Genomic DNA, 18525 nt, shown 5'->3' on the forward strand with positions numbered 1-18525 from the left:
AAACGTGTGTATGAAACAACTTTTTTCCTTTTTTTTCCTTCTCCCTGTTGAGTCAATTCACTTGGGATTTTGGACACAATAACTGAAAGACAAATAGGTTGCTTCACAAAGGTAATTAAGACTGTATGTGGTGCAGGGGGTGAACAGTTAGGGGTTCTTTCCTACTAATGATCCATTAATTAGTGAAGGGAGCTCAGTGAGTGTTCAGGCCTCTCAGGAATTACCTTCAAATGGCATTTAAGTCTGCTTTGGTTAAAAAGGTATAATTGAAGGGGGAGAGGCCTTTTTAGAATTTTTTTCTGTCAGCATAGGCCAGCAGAATTTGCTAAACCAATGCGAATGTCTACATATAATAGGTGTTATATAGATAATAAATATTTTAAATAAGCATTAAATAGCTGTGATACCTCACTGAGGATTTTGGTAACAGTTTTGGTTGCAGCAGGCTTTCCTGTTGAGAGCAGTAAGATTGCTACATGAAGCTGGTTGATTGCAGAGCCAGGGTGTCTGAAACTTGCTCCCAGTTCAAGCACTGCACCATGTTCCTGTGTTCACACTATTTTTAGGACCAGTCTGGAATACTTGGTTGGATGTTTTTGTGGGAGTCAGCTTGAAGCTGGCAGGTCTAATATTCCTTGAAGAGAAGTAGACCAATCAATGTATGATTCTCTTTTGTGCATTTCAAAATATCTGTGGTATGTGTCCAGTCATCTGCATTATTTATTCTTCTGCTGTCCAGAGTTATCCAGGATAAATTGACTGCATATGTGCAGGACCTTGGCAGCTGTTCAGGACAGAAAGAAAGTAGGTCTTATACAGTCTGAAATTAGCCTCTTATTCTTCAAGGTACATGCAGCTGTTGTCCCAAGGGTGAATTTTTCTGTTCAGGTTCAGGTAGCATTGCTTTAATCAGTGCACTTTCCTAAAAGATAAGCCAAAGGATTAATTTGTAAAAAGGTATCTTTTTTTTTTACCTCCTCATTTGAATTGGGAGATTTTTTCAATGCCAACTTGTCAATTAGAATGCAGCTGTGGAGTAGTATTTCTATTACACAAAATCAATGCTTATTTGGAAAGATCTTATCCATTATCCACTCATATGTCATTTTAAGGTAGCAAATAATAAATGCTAGCCTAAAAATTGTTTGCTAGACACAAGCTAATGGATGTCCCAAGAGCTTTAATATGCTATGATTGGCAGTTTGCATGTGTAGAGTGGAAGTTTGTGGAGTGTGCATCACAGTAATGCCCGAAAAGATGCAAACAAAATAACCAAAGTAATGTGAGTTCAGATTATGTTTTAAGTGGATTTATTTTAAAGTTCAGAGTTCTGATGTTAAGGGGATGATAAACAGAGATCATCAAAATGCCATTGTATTTTAGAATGCTTGTAATTTTGACATTCTGAGGTGTTCCTCGTTTTGATTTCTTAGAAGAAGGAGGCAACAGCACTGGACTGAATCTCAGTGGGTTTAATGTGTGGGCAAACACTTCATGCACTGCAAGTGGCTGCATCACAAATTATTGTAGCTGTCTTTTGATAGTTGTACAAACAAAACCTTAGCCTCTTGCTGCGGCATTAGCGGGTAATTTGAGGAAAAGTGGCATCTCAATCATGCTGAAGGAAAAATAAAATCTGTAGCACAAGGAGAGTCATAGTGAGAGTCATTGGAAGTATTAGTGCTGAAAGCTCTAGATCTGAGGTTAGTAAATGGGGTGGTTACATGTGGGTCCATTGTGGTGGAGACTGCAGAGCATAACATGACTGTGTGAGAGTGAAAGTGGAAGAGAGTCAGAATTTAAATGGAACTGCTAATTGCCACAGAATCGTCCATAGGGTTGCTGCACTGCTCCATTTCAAGTGCATCACCTTCAGCATCAAATAAGGATGAGCTGAATCACAATGGCTGTGATTCTGTGCTTTTAAAAGGATTTTGCTATTCAGAACTACAAACAAGCAGCTGCGCTAAGGTAAATGGTACCATTTAAACAGTGGTATCAGAAACTGGCTTGTCCATTTGTCTTCCCTTATATTCCCTTTAGAGTGAGAGTTAAATCAGTATGTTTTGCATCCCTTTGGGTGGACTAGATGAGGAAAATGACCCAGCTGTATTTTTCGTTTAAGTATTTTGTTTGTCTGTTTGTTGCTTTTACTACCTTTTTTTTCTCTTAACCCAGTGCCTTAGCTGCATGGTTTAGAGCAGTGTCAGTCTACTGTGGGTATTTTTCTCATGGAGGGCTACTTGCTGTATGTTTATGGTAGTCATATTATATTGGCATTTGAGCAGTTGGTTTCATTAATTCATACCCACTCTTAAAACAAGTTCCAGCTGAAAGGTAAAACTGAACAGATTTGTCTTTACTTAAAGTTCCCACCTTTCTTGATAAGGCAAAGATATGGAGAACTTGGTGCTTTGGAGAAGAAGGGTAAAAATATTCAGTATTGCAACAAGATTGTGTCATAACTAAAAAGCTAAGCAGCTAGAAGTGCATAGGTGTTGAAGTTGCTAATTTCACTTTAAAATAAATTGGTTTTTTTCTTACTGAAGAATAAACTCAATATGTAGTAAAATTTGTCAAAATAGAAATTGTGTTTATTTTTAAAGCAGTAGAACTTGTGCAGGCAGCAAGAATAGAAAATTCAGTTATCCACTAATGTGTTCAATCTTTCAGATTATTCCAAGGTAGCAAACATTCATGTGACATAAGAAATAGTTTCTTATGGAAACACTACATCTACTTATGGTTTCTTCCTCTAAGATTATGCTTTAAAGAAGAGACTCTGAATTCCATGGCAAATCGTCCCACAGAAGGATGTAAAAGTTTTTGTTTTATTTTAATATATATTTTCATCCCCAGTCCAAGAATGAACAAAACAAAAATACATTTGTATTATTAAAAAAAAAAAAAAAAAAAGGCACTAGTTTCCTGTTCTGCAATGGCCCTGTGTAAAAACTACAATAAAGAGCACAGGAAAGCCCATAGATTATAATGAATAGCAGGGTAGTGTGTTGCTTTCTGTAATGAAGAATGGAGTAAAAAGTGCACAATCTCCAAGATTTAAACTGTCTACAACAATTTTTTTTGTAGTGGGTTTAACCTTTGATTGCAGTGGCCAAAATAGAGAACAGGGCCTTTTTCCTTGACTTAGTGAAAAGGGGCAGCAAACTATTCTGCTCTGCCAGCCTTACCAAAATCTTGACATGACCAAGCTGCCCTTTATTTCGTATTGCTGGATCATGCTTTAACAAGTTGAGGACCTTGAGGGTGCTGGCTTTCATACACAGCAGCAGCTGCTTAATTTGTGCTAATCATTTTGGAGATTGCATTTGTATTTTATGTGTGTTACTCCTGCTTGAAAGTGTATCCTTGTGTTGTTGCCAAATAATCAGAGCAGTTGGCAAAATGGAAAAGAAAGAGTTATCGGAACATGAGGTGTGTTTTCCTAAAAGGCTGCATGAATGTGACCTTTCTTTCTCAGGGGAATTTTAGCTGCTTGTTTAAGAGAAGCAGTTTGGTAAATAAAATATCTAAAGATTCAGAGTTTTCAGTAGTTCCCTGGGGAGCTGAATTTGTAGCTTTAAATCTGTGAAACAGGCTTTAAGGTAGATTCCTAGTTCTGAGATGTGCAGCACTCTGGACATTATTCACAAATTAATGCAGATGTTCAGACATCTGTTTACATCTTTTGAAGGTGTATGGACTGTGTTCTCTCTATGTGGATGTATATGGCAAGGAAACCAGTGGATCATAACCCTGTCTGGAGATTACTCTTTTCCCTAAAGGCCAAGAGAAATAACTGAAAGTTGCAAATAATTCAACTGGAAATAAATTACAGGTCTTATCTCAGTGACATTTTTTAGACATACCTTATGTCATTTTTTTGAACCCTTGCTTAAACATTTCTGTAAAAGACCATGATCCATAGGTATGTGCTCAGAGACTTAAGCTTTAGAATTGTGTTTGGGTGCATGGTTCTGCTAATTGCTTTGTGGAAAAAAATGCAATGCATTGGACTGCATGTTGTGATAAGGATGTTTAATTCCCATCTCTGCAATGGACTTTTTGAATGTACATCTTGTGTCTTCTAATGATAGTTCACAAACTGTTGAGAGGTTAACTTATCCATTTTTCTGGAAATCCTTGGTGCAGTGGTATCAGGCCATTGAGAGATCTCTGCAGCTGTGAACCATTCCCAGTCAGACAGGACAACCCTTCCACTCCTTTGCTTGTGTGCTAAGTCCAGTATTAGGAACCATTAGCTGTGAGTTCTTTTCCCTAATTTGGCATGCCAAATCAATATAATTTGGGTTTTCAAATATAGTATTATAAACTGTGAATTTTTCTGTTTCCAGTAATTTCATTTGGAAGTAAGTTTTTCTGTATTAATAAGATATGCACCTACTACAAATATTCCTTCTGCACACTTAAAATGGGAGCAGATAACAAGATATATGGAAGACAAAAAATTGCATGACTTCTTTTTCACATGATGGTCTCCACTTAGCTCTGTGCAGTTACAGCAGTGTTTGGCTAAAACAGGATAAAAGTGAACTGTCTATCAAGGTAGAAGAAGTAAGTTTACTTTTCTAATTATTTATTATCCATATTTGTCTTTTTTCTATGTTCTCCTGAACATTAGTAACTGCAATCTTTAAATCTGTTTTAAGTAGCTTCTTTTGAGCATTTTATATTTTCCTGACTGAATTTAAGATATGGTTCTTAAGTGAAAAATTATAAGAAAATGATTTCTTGTTACCCATTTAAAAATTGCTCTGAAAACTTGAATGTAATTGAGAAGGGATCATTAGTTAATGTTTTGAACTAATAGATCTTTGTCTCTTAGTCTTATAATGAAAGCAGCTTACATTACCAATAAAAACCCTGCGTATGCACTAGGAATGGCAGCAGTCAGTCTTAAGTTATGAAAATACTTGGGCACAGTCTGAAATCAAGTGGTGACAACTAAGAGTTGAACTGCTCTCACTGAGAGGGTGAATAATGTTCTGTTTTTATTTTCTCTCAGCATTCTCTATTTACTGTTACCTCTCTCTGCTCTGAACTTTGTGGTTCATTATGGGGCTTCTGGGAATGCCGCCAGCAAGATGTTTCTGATTGATGGTTCTGAAGCCAAAATTCAGGGACTCTTACAATGTCTAGCCAGCTTTGGCATTGCTGCCTTCTGGGATTGCTTTCAATTTATATCATCCTACAGCAAGCTCTAAACCCGTCTCCTTCCTGTTGTCCAGGAGTTTAATGCAGACCTCAGAGCAGCAGCAGATCAGCAGCATACATAAAAAAGAGGTACTCAGGAACTGACAGTCAGCAGCAGGGTCCCAGGAGGGCTTGGACTTCAGGTAGTAACTTCAACATGCCAATCTGGATTAGGTGTGGGCTAGACCTGGTTGCCAAATGTAAAATGATTTTGTGTTAGGGGAGAAAGATGGTTTAGTTGTCTGCCTTTAGGATTTCCCAGCAGGAGGAAAAGGTAAATAAAAAGTTTAGCAAGTGAAAAATGAAGGCTGTTCTTGTTGATTGCTTTGCAGGTGTAGTACTAATTAGAAATCATAATCCTCCATGAATGCATTTTCTATATTCTATAGATAGTTTGCTTTGGAAATGAGGACCTCTGCTTCATTATGTGCATTAAAAATAAAGGCACAAAGAACTAGAATGCAACACACCTGGGTTCTTTTTTCCTTTTCTTTCAATTTTAAGGTTATGCACATTTAAACTTAAAATCTTCTGCGAGAAAGTGGCATGTACAGTATAATACACTTGAAAAAGAGATACCATTAAACTATAGGTCTGTCTCTCCAGTTAGCAATTAAAGAACTAACAACACTGACTGGTGCTGGTGAAATGTTTATAAAAGGTTGATATAAATCTCTTGAGTAACCAGCAGGCTTTATTAATTGGATGTGTGGAATGGCAACTGAACAGCAATACTGTCAGCAGAAGGTGAGTTGAAACTGGATGTGCTTTTATTTCGTTTTTGGGAAAGTGGTGTGAAACCTGGCAGAGGTTCAGTGTTGAGTGTGAGCTGAATAGGTTCTGTTCAGGCATTTTGTTTACGTAAGGATACTTGTGTGGCATTGCATGGTATGTTTGGGAGGATCATAGTGGCTTTCCAGCAGTGCTTTGAGGTCTTTCATTAGAAACAATCAGAATAAATCTCAGCTAATTCATAGTTACTCCTCAGAAGTGACTGGTACTGGCTCCCTAAGCCATTGGCTAACTTCAAATGAGGACCAAATCTTGATCAGAAACAGTAAGGTTCTAATTAAAGGTTCTAATTAAGGTTAACTAATTAAACTTCCCATTAAAAGCATGACCACTATTATCTTCAGAAACTCCCAAGAACCTGAGCCAGGGTGTTCCTGCTTTGTTTCATAGTATTTCTGAGGACCAGAAGAGCAGAAGTGTATGTCATTGCCTCTTCCCTCCCCCGCCATGTGAGCTAAATTTTATCTTTGTGAACACACTGTTCAGTTCCTGTTTTTGCCCCCAGCAATGTATTCTATAAGTGCATAAAGCTTTCTGCATTTGCTTGTTTCAGTCTACATTTGTTTTGTCATTTTTCTGTAGTGTCACATGGTTGTGAGTAGATTATAAACATCCTAATCTAACTTGAGCAGCTTCACTCAAGTATTTAATGTATTAAATTCTACTCTATTTTAAAAAATATTTTTATTTTGTAGCTGCTTACTTTTACCATCAGATTTTCAGTTTGAATGCTTAAAAAATAGAAATATAACAAGTACTTAATTTTGTCCAATTGTAAGTGCAGAAAGTTGAGTTGTTTTCAGGTGAGCTTCAGTAACCAGTTTTTCTTTTGAATTATTTTTTCAAGATGCTTTTTTCAATGAGTTTGTAGCTGTCTTGTAATGCCAGTTAGAAATTTATTTTTTTCTTACTTCAGTTACAAACATGAACCATCATCCATATGTCCCGGTACGAGCAGTGGAATGTAAAGTTTGCATTTAAAAGTGAAAGATTCTGTATGCTTTTCTTAGCCAGTATGTTTTTCAGAACTGATGTTCAATACCTGTTACAAAGTGTATAGCTGATATTCAGAAATTATTTCCTCAAAAATGTCTTGGTTTCTGCTCATGGGTGTCAAGCACACGCCTCAAAAAAGGTCAGAAAATATTCTCGAAACAGTATAGCTTCTTAGAAATTTCAATACAAATTTGTATTCCTTTATGATACTACTAATATCATAAACCCTCTTGCATCCCATGGGACAGCAAGATTACTGGGTCAAAAGGAGGTGTTTTCTTCCTTACTGACATTATACCTTAAGGAAAGCTTCAGCTGGAGTGTGTCTTGCATATTTATTGACATTTCTTCAAGGAATGCTTTTTCCCATGAGTCTGTCTACTTATTATTAAAAGTTTGGCACCCACAATTATTTAGTCAGTATAAAATCTTTGAGAACGTGATTATGAATATATTTGATGAAACAGAAATTTTCATACTTCTAGCGGGAAAAGTATTTCAATTATCTCAGATTTTGTGCAGCTTTTGGGGGAAGGTATCCTTGGAGTATCCTTAGTCTCAGTATTGTAATACAAAGGGACAATGGTTAATTTGTTTTTTACCTTCAATACATGAAGATTTTTTTGAATATTTGTTTTATTGTTAATGTCTTAGTACATGCAGCTTGCACCACATTTCCACCGTAAGAGTTAAAAGAAAGCAATCACAAAATTTATTTGTGCTATAAAGAAGTATTAGTTTTAATTCCTCTTTTCTGCATATAGCATAGTCTAGAAGAGGATCTCATTGGTTAGTAAGTTCTGTACTTTCATGGTACATTTAAATATTTGTATTGCAAGTTAAATGTGTTTTAAGTGTTTTGTGACAATCTAGAAATATGACTACAGTTCCTGATCCATTGGAGTATATCTGCTAAGTAACAGAGCCTATTTCTTGACTGCAAATAATACGCTTATCTATGTTATGTTTAATTTATGTTTAACTTATCCTATTAGATAAGATTTGTCTTGCTGCTGGGAAGTTATGCTAGAAAAAGCCAGGAGGGTTTAAGAAATTGTTATCTTACCCATTTGGTTTGTTTAGACAATATGAAGTGCTACTGTGAAAATAGTTATACCAAAGACCTACAATGGAAATTCTTTTTGAGTATGAATGGCATTGCAGAGCTTGTGTGCAGCAACTGAAAAGTTCCTGCTTTCTACAGGCTTGCGGAGATTTTCTCTGTAAACAAAGATTGTCCAAGATTACAAGCAGGTAAAGTAACTCTGTGGTCTTCAGGGTGATCAGAGGTTCTTGAGGCCTTGCAAGGCAGCTAAAGCCTTAGAACATTGAATTTGCAAAGGCGCCTTCAGTAAGATCAGATGATGGCCAAGAAAATTATTGCTGAAATACCCTATCCATTATTGTCTAGAGCAATATTTCAGCTGTTATTGTTAATTGTAGCTACTGCTTCAATTGTACTCGTTAGGTCAAACCTAACATTTGCAACAAAGTAACAGGTGCATGCAAGCAAAACCTGTGCCAGCACACACTGACCTGACCCATTACTCACTACAAACATAACTTCTACTACCAGAACCTCCCCCCAGCAACACCATGGAAGCTGTCATCCCATGCACCACCCAAGGGTGATGGGGAGGTGTCTGCACTAAGGGTTGCCATCAGCTGTTGTTTCTCTGGGTGTAATTTGGCTGGTGTGGATCTGGGCCTTCTCTCTGCTCACTAGTCAGCAATGTCAACATCTTCAGAGGAACTCCCTGAACACTGGCCTGCTGGAACTTGTGCATTGCATAGCTTGCTTAATCAGATAATTTTTTGGCAGATTGTGTTGTTACACTGCCTGTTTAATCTCTGGACCTTGCAGCTCAGTTTGTTCCTCTACAGTTGTCTTAGAGCCACAGTTTAGACACTTGTCTCAAGCAGTTGAAGTGCCCCAGGAAGACTGTGCAAACTCCACCACAAATCTTAGATTTGCATTTAAGAATGGCATCTTATTCAACTACCAAGAGAGGAGCACTGGTACATACTTTGTGTTCCAACAGCTGGTGGGTTTTCAGCCTGTAGTGCAAGATAGAGTTATCTGCTATCCAAGAGCCTCCATATGGGAAATGCGAAAGGATCACTGTCTTCACTGGGAAGTGATTAGTGATCCACATTAGTAATCTTTCTGATTAATGATCCACGAATCAGAAAGAATTGAAAATGATTGATTGCTGCAAATCTCACCTGTGTGTGGTTTACAGTGATAGTTTTAGAGCTGTTAACAGTGTCTCACTGCAGAAGTTTTCTACCATTTTTGAAGCTGATTTTAAGGAAAGCAAGGATCCAGTATGGCAATTTTTTTTCAATCAAATATTTCATATACACTTGTAATAAATGTTATGAAATTTGGTGTGTGGCATTAAATGAGTTTTTTGATAAATTGTAAACAGTGTCAAAGGCAGGTGTATCCTGGAGGGTTGTTCTTTGTAGTCATGGTCCTACTATAAGTTCAGGATAGGTCTCAAGCTCTTCCATAAATGCAGAGAAGCTTATATCACTGGTTCCTGCTATGTGTGGTTTTATTTGGATGGTTTTTATTTATGCTTTAACTGTGTTTTTCCTTGGTGCCTCTTGAGCCATAGGCAGATTTTCTTTGCACCTCAAGGGGTAAATAATATTAAGTTATATTATTATTATTACATTATTATATAATATAAAAAATATTGATGTTCTCTGGGAATATCAATAGCATGTATGTTGTGTGCTGCTGCATCTCAGTGTGGGATGTCTCTGTGACTCTCTGGTCTCTGCCCAACTCCTTGATCTGTGCATTCCTCTCAGCTCTCTTCCAAAAACCTTCCTTTTCCTTTCCTGTTACCTCTGTCAGCTGAGGAACCATACATCAATTGAAACCATGAAGGCATCACAGCAGAGCATCTGGTGCAAGCTCTGACTGTCCTTACAGAAGTGATGACTTTCTAACTGGCTTGCTCAGGATGGAAACATTCATGTCCCAGACAAGAATCTGTATTATCCTATTCAAACATTTTCATGCTTGTCTCTCTCCAAGCAAAAATAAATTGTAATTCACTGATGCTTCTCTCACCTGGGATAGAACTCTATCTCCTATTTCTTCCACTGCATTTTAGAAAAAAAAGATCTGGACTAGTTGCAGTGAAAATGAGAATGTCCATCCATAGTACTGTGTATTGCTATGAGAGTTGCATTAAGAGTAATATAAATGTTGCTTTGTAATTGAATAATTTGGCTGATGTGGTGTCTTGGCTTTTATAGTCTGATAAGCATTGCATGCTGGACTGAAGTAGTGTCAAGTGGAAATACAGAAGGAGATGAAAGACTGTAGCTAGTTGAGTTAGAGGTATTGAAATTGTTTCCTAAAACAGCAAGAAAAATGCAGGTAGTTGAGGCTTTACTTAATGAGAAACTTTTTTGTCAGACAAGTACTGTAAGTGACAGAAGGAATTACTTGTCTCTGGGTAAAACCTATGTGCCCACCTGTGTGAGGTTGGTGAAATGGGGTTTCATTTCTTTCTTCAGAGTGAAGTTATGAATATAAGTTACTCTTAAAGGTGCAAATTTACCTGTAATATTTCTGGCTGCATAATAGAGAATTAATTGTATTAAAAAACCTAATTTTTCTTTAAATGTGAAAGTATGTTATATCTGTAGTTTATTTGTACATTTGTAGCACTGCAGTCATCTGAAATGCATTGACTGAATTACAGTTCTTTTAGTGTTCTTCTCCAGCTTTTGAACTACAGCACTTAAAAATCACACATCAGTTATTCCTTTACTGCTGAAACATATCTTACTGGTTTGCTTTCTCTTTTTAGGTGTCTTGGCTTTTTAATCCAGCAAGAAGTGAAATAACAAGTCTAGATAGTGGAAATATAGATGACATTTTAAGTGAGTACCTCGAATAATTTTTTTCCTTGTGTGTCTGCAGTTACTTATCTGTGTGAATATTGCAGTGGTATTAAATGAATATTCATACCCTAGCTTTGAATATATGAATTGCAATTGGCTTAGAAATATTAAATGCCTGTGGTTGAAATTAGCTGTCTGAACTAATGTATTGCAGTGAGAATTTGGAGTGTCTTAAGAAAATAACTGTTAGCTTTTTTGCAAAGGGAATGCTTGATTGCATAACCTAAACTAGTCTGGCAGGCATTTTAAAAGTTCCCCCCCAAAAAACAGCAGCAAGTGAAACCCATGGTTTATGGGCCTTAAGTACCTTGCTTGTTCAGCTCTGCCTTTTCTCAGGTTAAGCACTGTCCTGGTTCTGGTGGCTCATAGAATGAAAATCTTTAAATTAAACAGATATGTGTTTCTTGTCTGAAACATTTCCCCCTGAGAAGTATGCAACTTGCCTGTATCTGGTTGTCTTTGCAGGAAAAAGTTATTACATTGTTTCAAATATATCCAGGGTGAAAAATCTTTAATAAGGTCTGGACTAGAACTTGCCTTATGATATGAGATGGCTTTATGATATGAGAGCTGTTTGTAAATACCTTTCATACAGTGGAAAATATAAAATTATTTTATACAATGTAATTCACAAAAGGGAATATATGCTAAGTGTAAGTGCTTCTGAAGTTCAACCCATTACTTTCAAGAAATACTTTATACGTTGGAAGTGACACTCAACTTTTCAGTGCCTGTTATTTACCTATTCACCACTGGCATCCCTTGCTGATAATTAAAATCTTAACACCATAATTGTAATCAAAGTGTGGTGTTCTCCAGCCTACTCAAGAATTGTCTTTGTCAGCGTGTTGTTTTTTCCAGGCTTTAAGCATCCTTATTTTCACACGTAACTGCTCTGTAGCTTTGTCAGTTTTCTGCTTTGTCAGCACTTCTGCTTTATAAAGCTGTGGCTGATATTCTGTAGTTTAAGTATGTATTTCATTTTTTTTCAGTGTCTAGGTCAGTGCTACTACTAAAAATTAATTTAAAGTGTGGTTAGTTATTATATTCTATAAAGATAATACTTCATTTTTGGGTTGGAAGTTTATCCTTTTTTGATTTTTTTAAAAATATGTGAAAAGGAATGCATAAGAACATTATTTCATTGCTTCATTATATGTATCCCTGTTGTACTGGATTTTTTTAATGTTCCTTAGCATTTTTCTATTTTTGGGGACTGAAAATTTCTTTGCTGCCTTTTGCCATAGTGTCCAGGTTAAATAAGATAAGTAAAGGACAAACCAGAGCAAGTGCATAGACAGGTTGCCTGTTCATCAGTCTTCTACCCCAATTAGTTGGGATTTCAGCTTTTAACTAATTTTTAGCACTTACAAATAATAGAGCTAGTGCTTAAGAGCTACTAGAGTTCAGTTTCTGGATGTGAGTGCCTTAATTTTAAATCCAGAAATAATTTTTGCTGCATATATGTCAGTCAATTACTTTGTATGCCTTAATGCCTTAAGTATTTATATTTTTTTGTCTTATATATCAATAAAGTAAATAGAACACTTGACTGAAGGCCTCTTTAATCTTTTTCCCATTTGTTATAGATTATGTTTCAGATGAGACTTACTCCAGCAGTTTTCTAGCAATCAGGCTAAGCTTTATGCTGAATTATCTAGAAATATTTGCTTTTGTAGGTTTTTTGCACATGCTTTTATAATCTCAAATAAAATAACTGAGAAGTTTGCCTCACAATGTGACATTGGGCTTTTTCTTTTTCTTCTCAGACAATGCAGATGTTGCTTTAGTTAATTTTTATGCTGATTGGTAAGTTATTCTAATTTTTTTTTTTTATATTTACGCTTCTGTCTTTTGAAAACTGTCATGTTTGGCTATAGTTTTCTAATTGAAAATACAGTAGTCTCTTGCTTTCAAACCAGTTCTTTCCTGGGTTTATGTCCCAATGGCTTCTCCTTCTGTCTATGCTTGCTTAGTTCACATTATAATAGTCTGTAGTTTTAAAATGTTGCAGCCATAATTATGATCATTACTTTTAGGCATACAGCAATAATCCCTCAACATAACACACTGCCAGTCTGTGATGTAACCTGACTTACGAGTGAGAACAGATCAGTTTTGGTCATGGAAGTTCTCTGTTTTAAGGGTGAAGAAGAATGGGGGACAAGCAGCCATTGTAGCATATACATGGTAACATACACGTGCTACATAAATGTATAGAATGCAGCTGGGCTGTCCAGAGTCGGGTTTTTCAGAAGGTGGACTTCAGCTCTCTTGGCATTTTGAGAGCAGGACTTGCTCTTCACTTGCATGTTTGCTGTTGCAGACATAACTGCATCCCCAGACTGTCACTGTTATATTTAAGGTTGGTTTCAGTGCAGGCTGGTTTATTGCAAGTCTACTCCTTGAAGTCTTATTCTCACAATTTCTACAGTGCCATTATGCATCTCCAATTTAAAAATCTGACATATGTTTGGAAGGACAGAATATAAAATAATTTTATTGATGTATTTGTAATGGCCTTGTGCACTACTGTTATCCTAAACTCCCTAAAGCCACTGGAGCATCTTTATAATCCTACCACCTTTTCTGTAGGCAAAAAGAAAGAATTTGCATCAAAATCTGACATTACTGGAAGAAGGGACCCTTAGGGTTCTCTTTGTTCTTACTTTTGTAAAGGTATTCTGCTCAAATTCTGCCAAACCTGAGCAATAATATAATGCATAATACCTATAACTTGTATTGTTGACCCATAGAAAATTACCTGTGATATTTCTTGAAGGTATTGGTGAATATTTCAACCTCAACAATCTAAGGAATAACTTCTACTACATTTTTAAAATCACTATCCATGGGGTAATTCAGGTAGAAAAAAATTAACAACATACTTTCTGAATATAATCTATTTCCTAAATTTATTAATGGTGTTTTCTAGGGAGATAAAGCAGGGGACCATATCTTGAAATATGTATTCTTTCAGAATTACTTTTTTTTCTGTACCTGATTCATTCAGTTTACTTTTGACCTGATTTTTATCTAGTCAGTTACTGGGATGACTACAGGTAGCATGTGATTTTTTTCCAATAGCTTTTCTTTGTTTTCTTTTTTTTTTCTTTTTCCTTCAAAGATTGAAATGTTCAAGTAGTCATCAATTGAAATATTTCAAAGTGATATTTTGAAGTCACGATTTTGCGTTCTATTTACAGGTGCCGCTTCAGCCAAATGCTGCATCCTATTTTTGAGGAAGCTTCTAATGTAATCAAAGAAGAATATCCAGATAAGAATCAAGTGGTGTTTGCTAGAGTAGACTGCGATCAGCATTGTAAGTAAATCCTGATTTTGGTTTTTCTGTGCTGTCCTGCTACCAAGTTAGTGACTGTATTGAAAAATATGCTAAATAGCTGAGCAAAGTGTAGCTGTAGATGGCCCATCATTTAGCCCAGGGTTGCTTTTAATATATCAGCAAACCTCTTCTTCCAGATTTGTCAGGGCAATTTCCAATGTTTCTTTCTCATTGCATCCATCAACATCCTTTTTTTTTTAATCAGTTCAGCCTATCTCATTTAAATGTGGAAAATAGGGCTGTGATTATAAATTGAATTGGCTCATTGATGTCTCAGAGAAGCATTAGTGCAATAAATGATGCAGGTCTTCACAACCAAGAAGAAAAAGGGGTAACCTACCACAGTTAGCATGAAGAATATGTTCTGATCAGATCTTCCTTCCACCTTGGAGTCATGAGGGGGCTGTAAGTTTCCTTTCATACAGCCAGGCAGGGATCAGAGCTTTGCTCTGCTGTTGTTATACATGTCAGCAAACAGTTCCTCTTTAGGCTGGGTTTTCCTCATGGCCAGACATGAAAATGATATGCAATATCTTACTTTATGCTGGTACTAATTCCTAAAGTTCTTTTTAAATCCCTTAATAAGTAAAATGTGAGGAACATCTGCTGCACATTGAAAAGCAAACGGATACCAGAATTTTTATTACACTGTTGGATCAGCTGTGTTATTTTATGCTTCTTGGAGACCAGCATTTCTAGGAATAATTTTTTAACAGTGGCTTATGATTCCCAAGGAGTATTAACAGAGAAATTCAGTTTAATTGATACTGATTATACTATTTGGGCTTTACAAAACTGTTAATTTGTAAGGACAAGCGTCACTGGAAATTGGCTCATCTTTTCATGTCAAGGGAATGACAACAAAACTTTCTATCAAGTTCTCACTAAAGACCATAGTAAAATCAGCCTGTGTTGTTGTGTTTTATAGTCGAGGTTTAAATTAACTGCAGGAGTCCTTGCTTTGGTTCCTGTAGCTTCAGTTGCTTGAATAACTCAGAGAATCTGGGCAGCTGGATGCCCAGTGTTTAGCTGTGAGACATTCTTGTCTTAGCAGTTACAGTTAAGAAAACTTTTTTTTGCCACCCACCAAGTGTTTGAAATGCTTTAAAAGTTTGTTGCTTAATCCTCTCATATGCTCTTTGAATTAAGGTAACTGGTGCTTGTTACAGAGGGCTAAGAGGAGGAGATGCTACAGGAGAGATTGTCATCCCTCCTGGGAGTACTTGTAATTGGCTAAGTAATAGGAGGCAGCCAGGAGTTTTGGATTTTCTTTTTATTTCTGGAATACCATTAGTTCTCTCTATTTACTATTTTTGCCTTTAGTTTAAGTAGATGAGCATGACTGCTGTTGCAGAAGATGTAAAATGTGAGAATTAAAAATAAAATCCTTTAATGACAGGTGATTTACATTGCCTTTTTGAATTGAAATAACAGAGTTGTGCATGTCATTCCTAGTTTATAGTATTTATTTGCTGGGTTTTAAACAATGGTACATTTTATGGCACACAATTATTGAGCATGCCCTAAAGTTTTAGGTATTTTAACTTGGATTTTAATGTGTGCAATAGCCGCTTTTTAGTAAGAAAGCAGATATTACTGTATTATCATGGTTGGGCCTACATAGTGTTTTGCTGAATGGTGGTGTCAAAATTGTTAGTGGTTTGGGATTTTTTACTCAAGCTTTATATTTTTTTATGTGTTTACATATTTTAGCAAACTAGAGGTTTTATGTCAATATTTTGGTTGTTTGTTATGCCTGTGGATTTCATACCACTAGTAATTTGCTCTTGGAGTGGTGTTCTAGAGATGGTGGATTATTTGCATTACAAATGATTTGGTTCTTTTTGAGGCCAAGACTCTGTAGGGAATCCAAATAGCTGATTTCTGGCCACTCAAAAACAGCTTTCAGAATGATTACTCAGGCATAGATACTTTCTATTTAATGCACTATTATTGAAGCACACTGCAGGGCCCAACAGCTCACACCAGCTTCTGAGGGTAAAGCAAATTAAAGAGAATTATTGATGTACTGCCAAATGTTTGATGCCTAATGACAAAACCATCGTTCTGTTTGCTCTTATAGCCAATATAAAGATGTTTTTCTGGAAAGTGGTAGTCCCTAATGTGATAAAATACAAAATATACATATTAACACTGTATTAAGCCTCTGTATGTGTTATATTTTATACTAGTTTGTAATATTGTATAAGATAATTATACCTGAAATGTGTAGGAAAACCCACCAGGCTGTGTTTAGGCTGGTATGCAACATCCACTAAAGATAAATCTGGAGGAGGTAGTTAAAGCAGGTACTCTTTGCTTTTCCAAGACCACATGCTTTTATAACTTAAGAATGTCTGAGTTCTGCTACATTGTGTCTTGTTAAAATCTTTGATGGTTTTGGTATGTTCAGTAATTCAGCTATCTTAAATATTAGACACCTCTCATCCAAGTATAATACCTAGTAAAAGTGATCTTCCATATAAAATTACAGAAGGTCTTACTGCACAGACATTATTAGGAAGGTTTTGTTTCGTTGTTTGGGGTTTTTTGGGCGATTTTTTTTCTTGCTTGTGTTTCAGGGTGTTTTTAATCATTTGTGTTAAGCAGCAGTGTTGGAAACTCACTTGGTACAATAGATTTCCTATGTTTCTCTTCTCTGTGAGTGGATATTGCCATCTAGAACTCATGTTTCTCTGGAGGAGAGTTTTTGTTTTGGACAGTTTCTCTATATTCAGCATTAGGAGCTGTGGTACAACATTCTGGTCAATTGAAGCATATATATTGGGGGTTTGATTCTACTGCGCCATGTTTTCCTTTGGTTTCTGAGTTAAATAAAAAAGAGTAGCTGTTTTGAATAGAGCTTTGTGCCTCCAAACATAAATCAGTTTCTCACTGTGGGTATGTAAGGAGATGCTTTGCTGGACAGACTGTTTAGGGAACTGTTCTTCCACTCCAGGTGTGTCTGGGAGTGGTATTTTCTCTAAGTTTTGTGAGCTGCTGCTCTCTGTGACTGGCTGTTCCTGCCATGTGTGCTCACATTGCTAATGTTAGTCTGCAGAGATGAGGTTGTGTTGCTGCTGTGCCTTTGGTAAGCAAAAGAATTCAATGATAACAAATTTGCAAGTTCATAAAGGAACTCTAAATGAAACTCTAAGCAAGCACGAGGATTTCACTGCATTCTTGTCACTTTGTTTGGGAAAAAAAATCAGTCTGAGAGAGTTATCTTTGGATAAAATAAAAAGTGTAAGTGATTTGGAGAGGTTGTTGATGGCACTCCTTAGGAGAGCGATTTTGTTAGTCTGTCACAGATTATGGGATGCCTACTGATGAGGCCCTGCTTAGAGCAGGCATGGCTGTTGTGAATGCTCCTTTGCAGCAGAAGGTGATTTAAATTTGCTGTTACTGAGTTTGATATAGAATATTGATTGCTTTCCTTCTAGCTGTTTTGGTCCATCATACAAGTCACCAGTGTCACAAACATTGCAGTAGGATGCCTAGTTTAGATGCTTTCCCAAGTTCCTTTCTAATTCTGCTTCTTCTGTGTATTCCACCAGGGCTTATGATTTCATGCAAGTGTCACAAGAGCAGTAGTTTAACTGGGGAGAATTTATGGTGTATTATGAAAGTAAAAGGTACCTATCAAAGACAGATTTCATTTGTCATCTGTAGTGTGCCCTAGTGGGTAGCCTGAGGGACTTCAAAAGATGTTGACTGATCTCAAGTGATCTAGCAGAATACTCATTTGGTCATTCCAGCTTCAAATATACAGCGGAAAGAATTTGCTATTTTTTAGATGAAAGATATTGCAGAAGGGTAAGGAAGACTTAAGACGATTTGACACAAAAATAAAGATTAGTGTTAGATCCAGAAAATTCAAGCTCTCTCTAGATGTAGCTGTGTAACTCCTACCACCATCATGTAACACCAAAGTTCGGAAATAAAGTAGCTTGGATTTGTGCTAGCTCTTCCTCAGATAACATGAAGAGACCACCCAACTCTCCTCTAGAAAAAGGGACACTGAGTATTTTTAGAAGTTATTTTTAGTTTGAGTTTTGAAACTTTGATTTTCTTTCAGATAACTTTTCAGGCTGTTATAGTCCTCTGTTCAGCATGTGAATTCTTCAGGTGCTGCCTTGTATGATGAGGTGGGCATTTAGGATAATTATCAATATTGTTCAAATCCTACTGGACATGTTTTTTGAGAACCAGTCCTGTAGACTTAAAATCTAAATATTTGTTTAGTCATA

At 36.4% G+C, this 18525-nt stretch overlaps 1 protein-coding gene across 2 annotated transcripts in view; it reads left to right on the plus strand.

The window, feature by feature from the left end:
• ERP44 (endoplasmic reticulum protein 44) overlaps nucleotides 1–18525 on the plus strand; it is a 47819-nt gene that overhangs the window by 8698 nt on the left and 20596 nt on the right. For both annotated transcript variants that reach the window (XM_041408195.1, XM_041408196.1), the window contains exons 2-4: nucleotides 10839–10911; nucleotides 12702–12741; nucleotides 14139–14254. In XM_041408195.1, coding sequence (XP_041264129.1) covers nucleotides 10839–10911; nucleotides 12702–12741; nucleotides 14139–14254 — 229 coding nt within the window. The remainder of the gene's footprint in view (nucleotides 1–10838; nucleotides 10912–12701; nucleotides 12742–14138; nucleotides 14255–18525) is intronic.

This window comes from Onychostruthus taczanowskii, unplaced genomic scaffold (genome assembly GCF_017590055.1).
Source record: "Onychostruthus taczanowskii isolate IOZ18803 unplaced genomic scaffold, ASM1759005v1 scaffold29, whole genome shotgun sequence".
NCBI lineage: Eukaryota > Metazoa > Chordata > Aves > Passeriformes > Passeridae > Onychostruthus > Onychostruthus taczanowskii.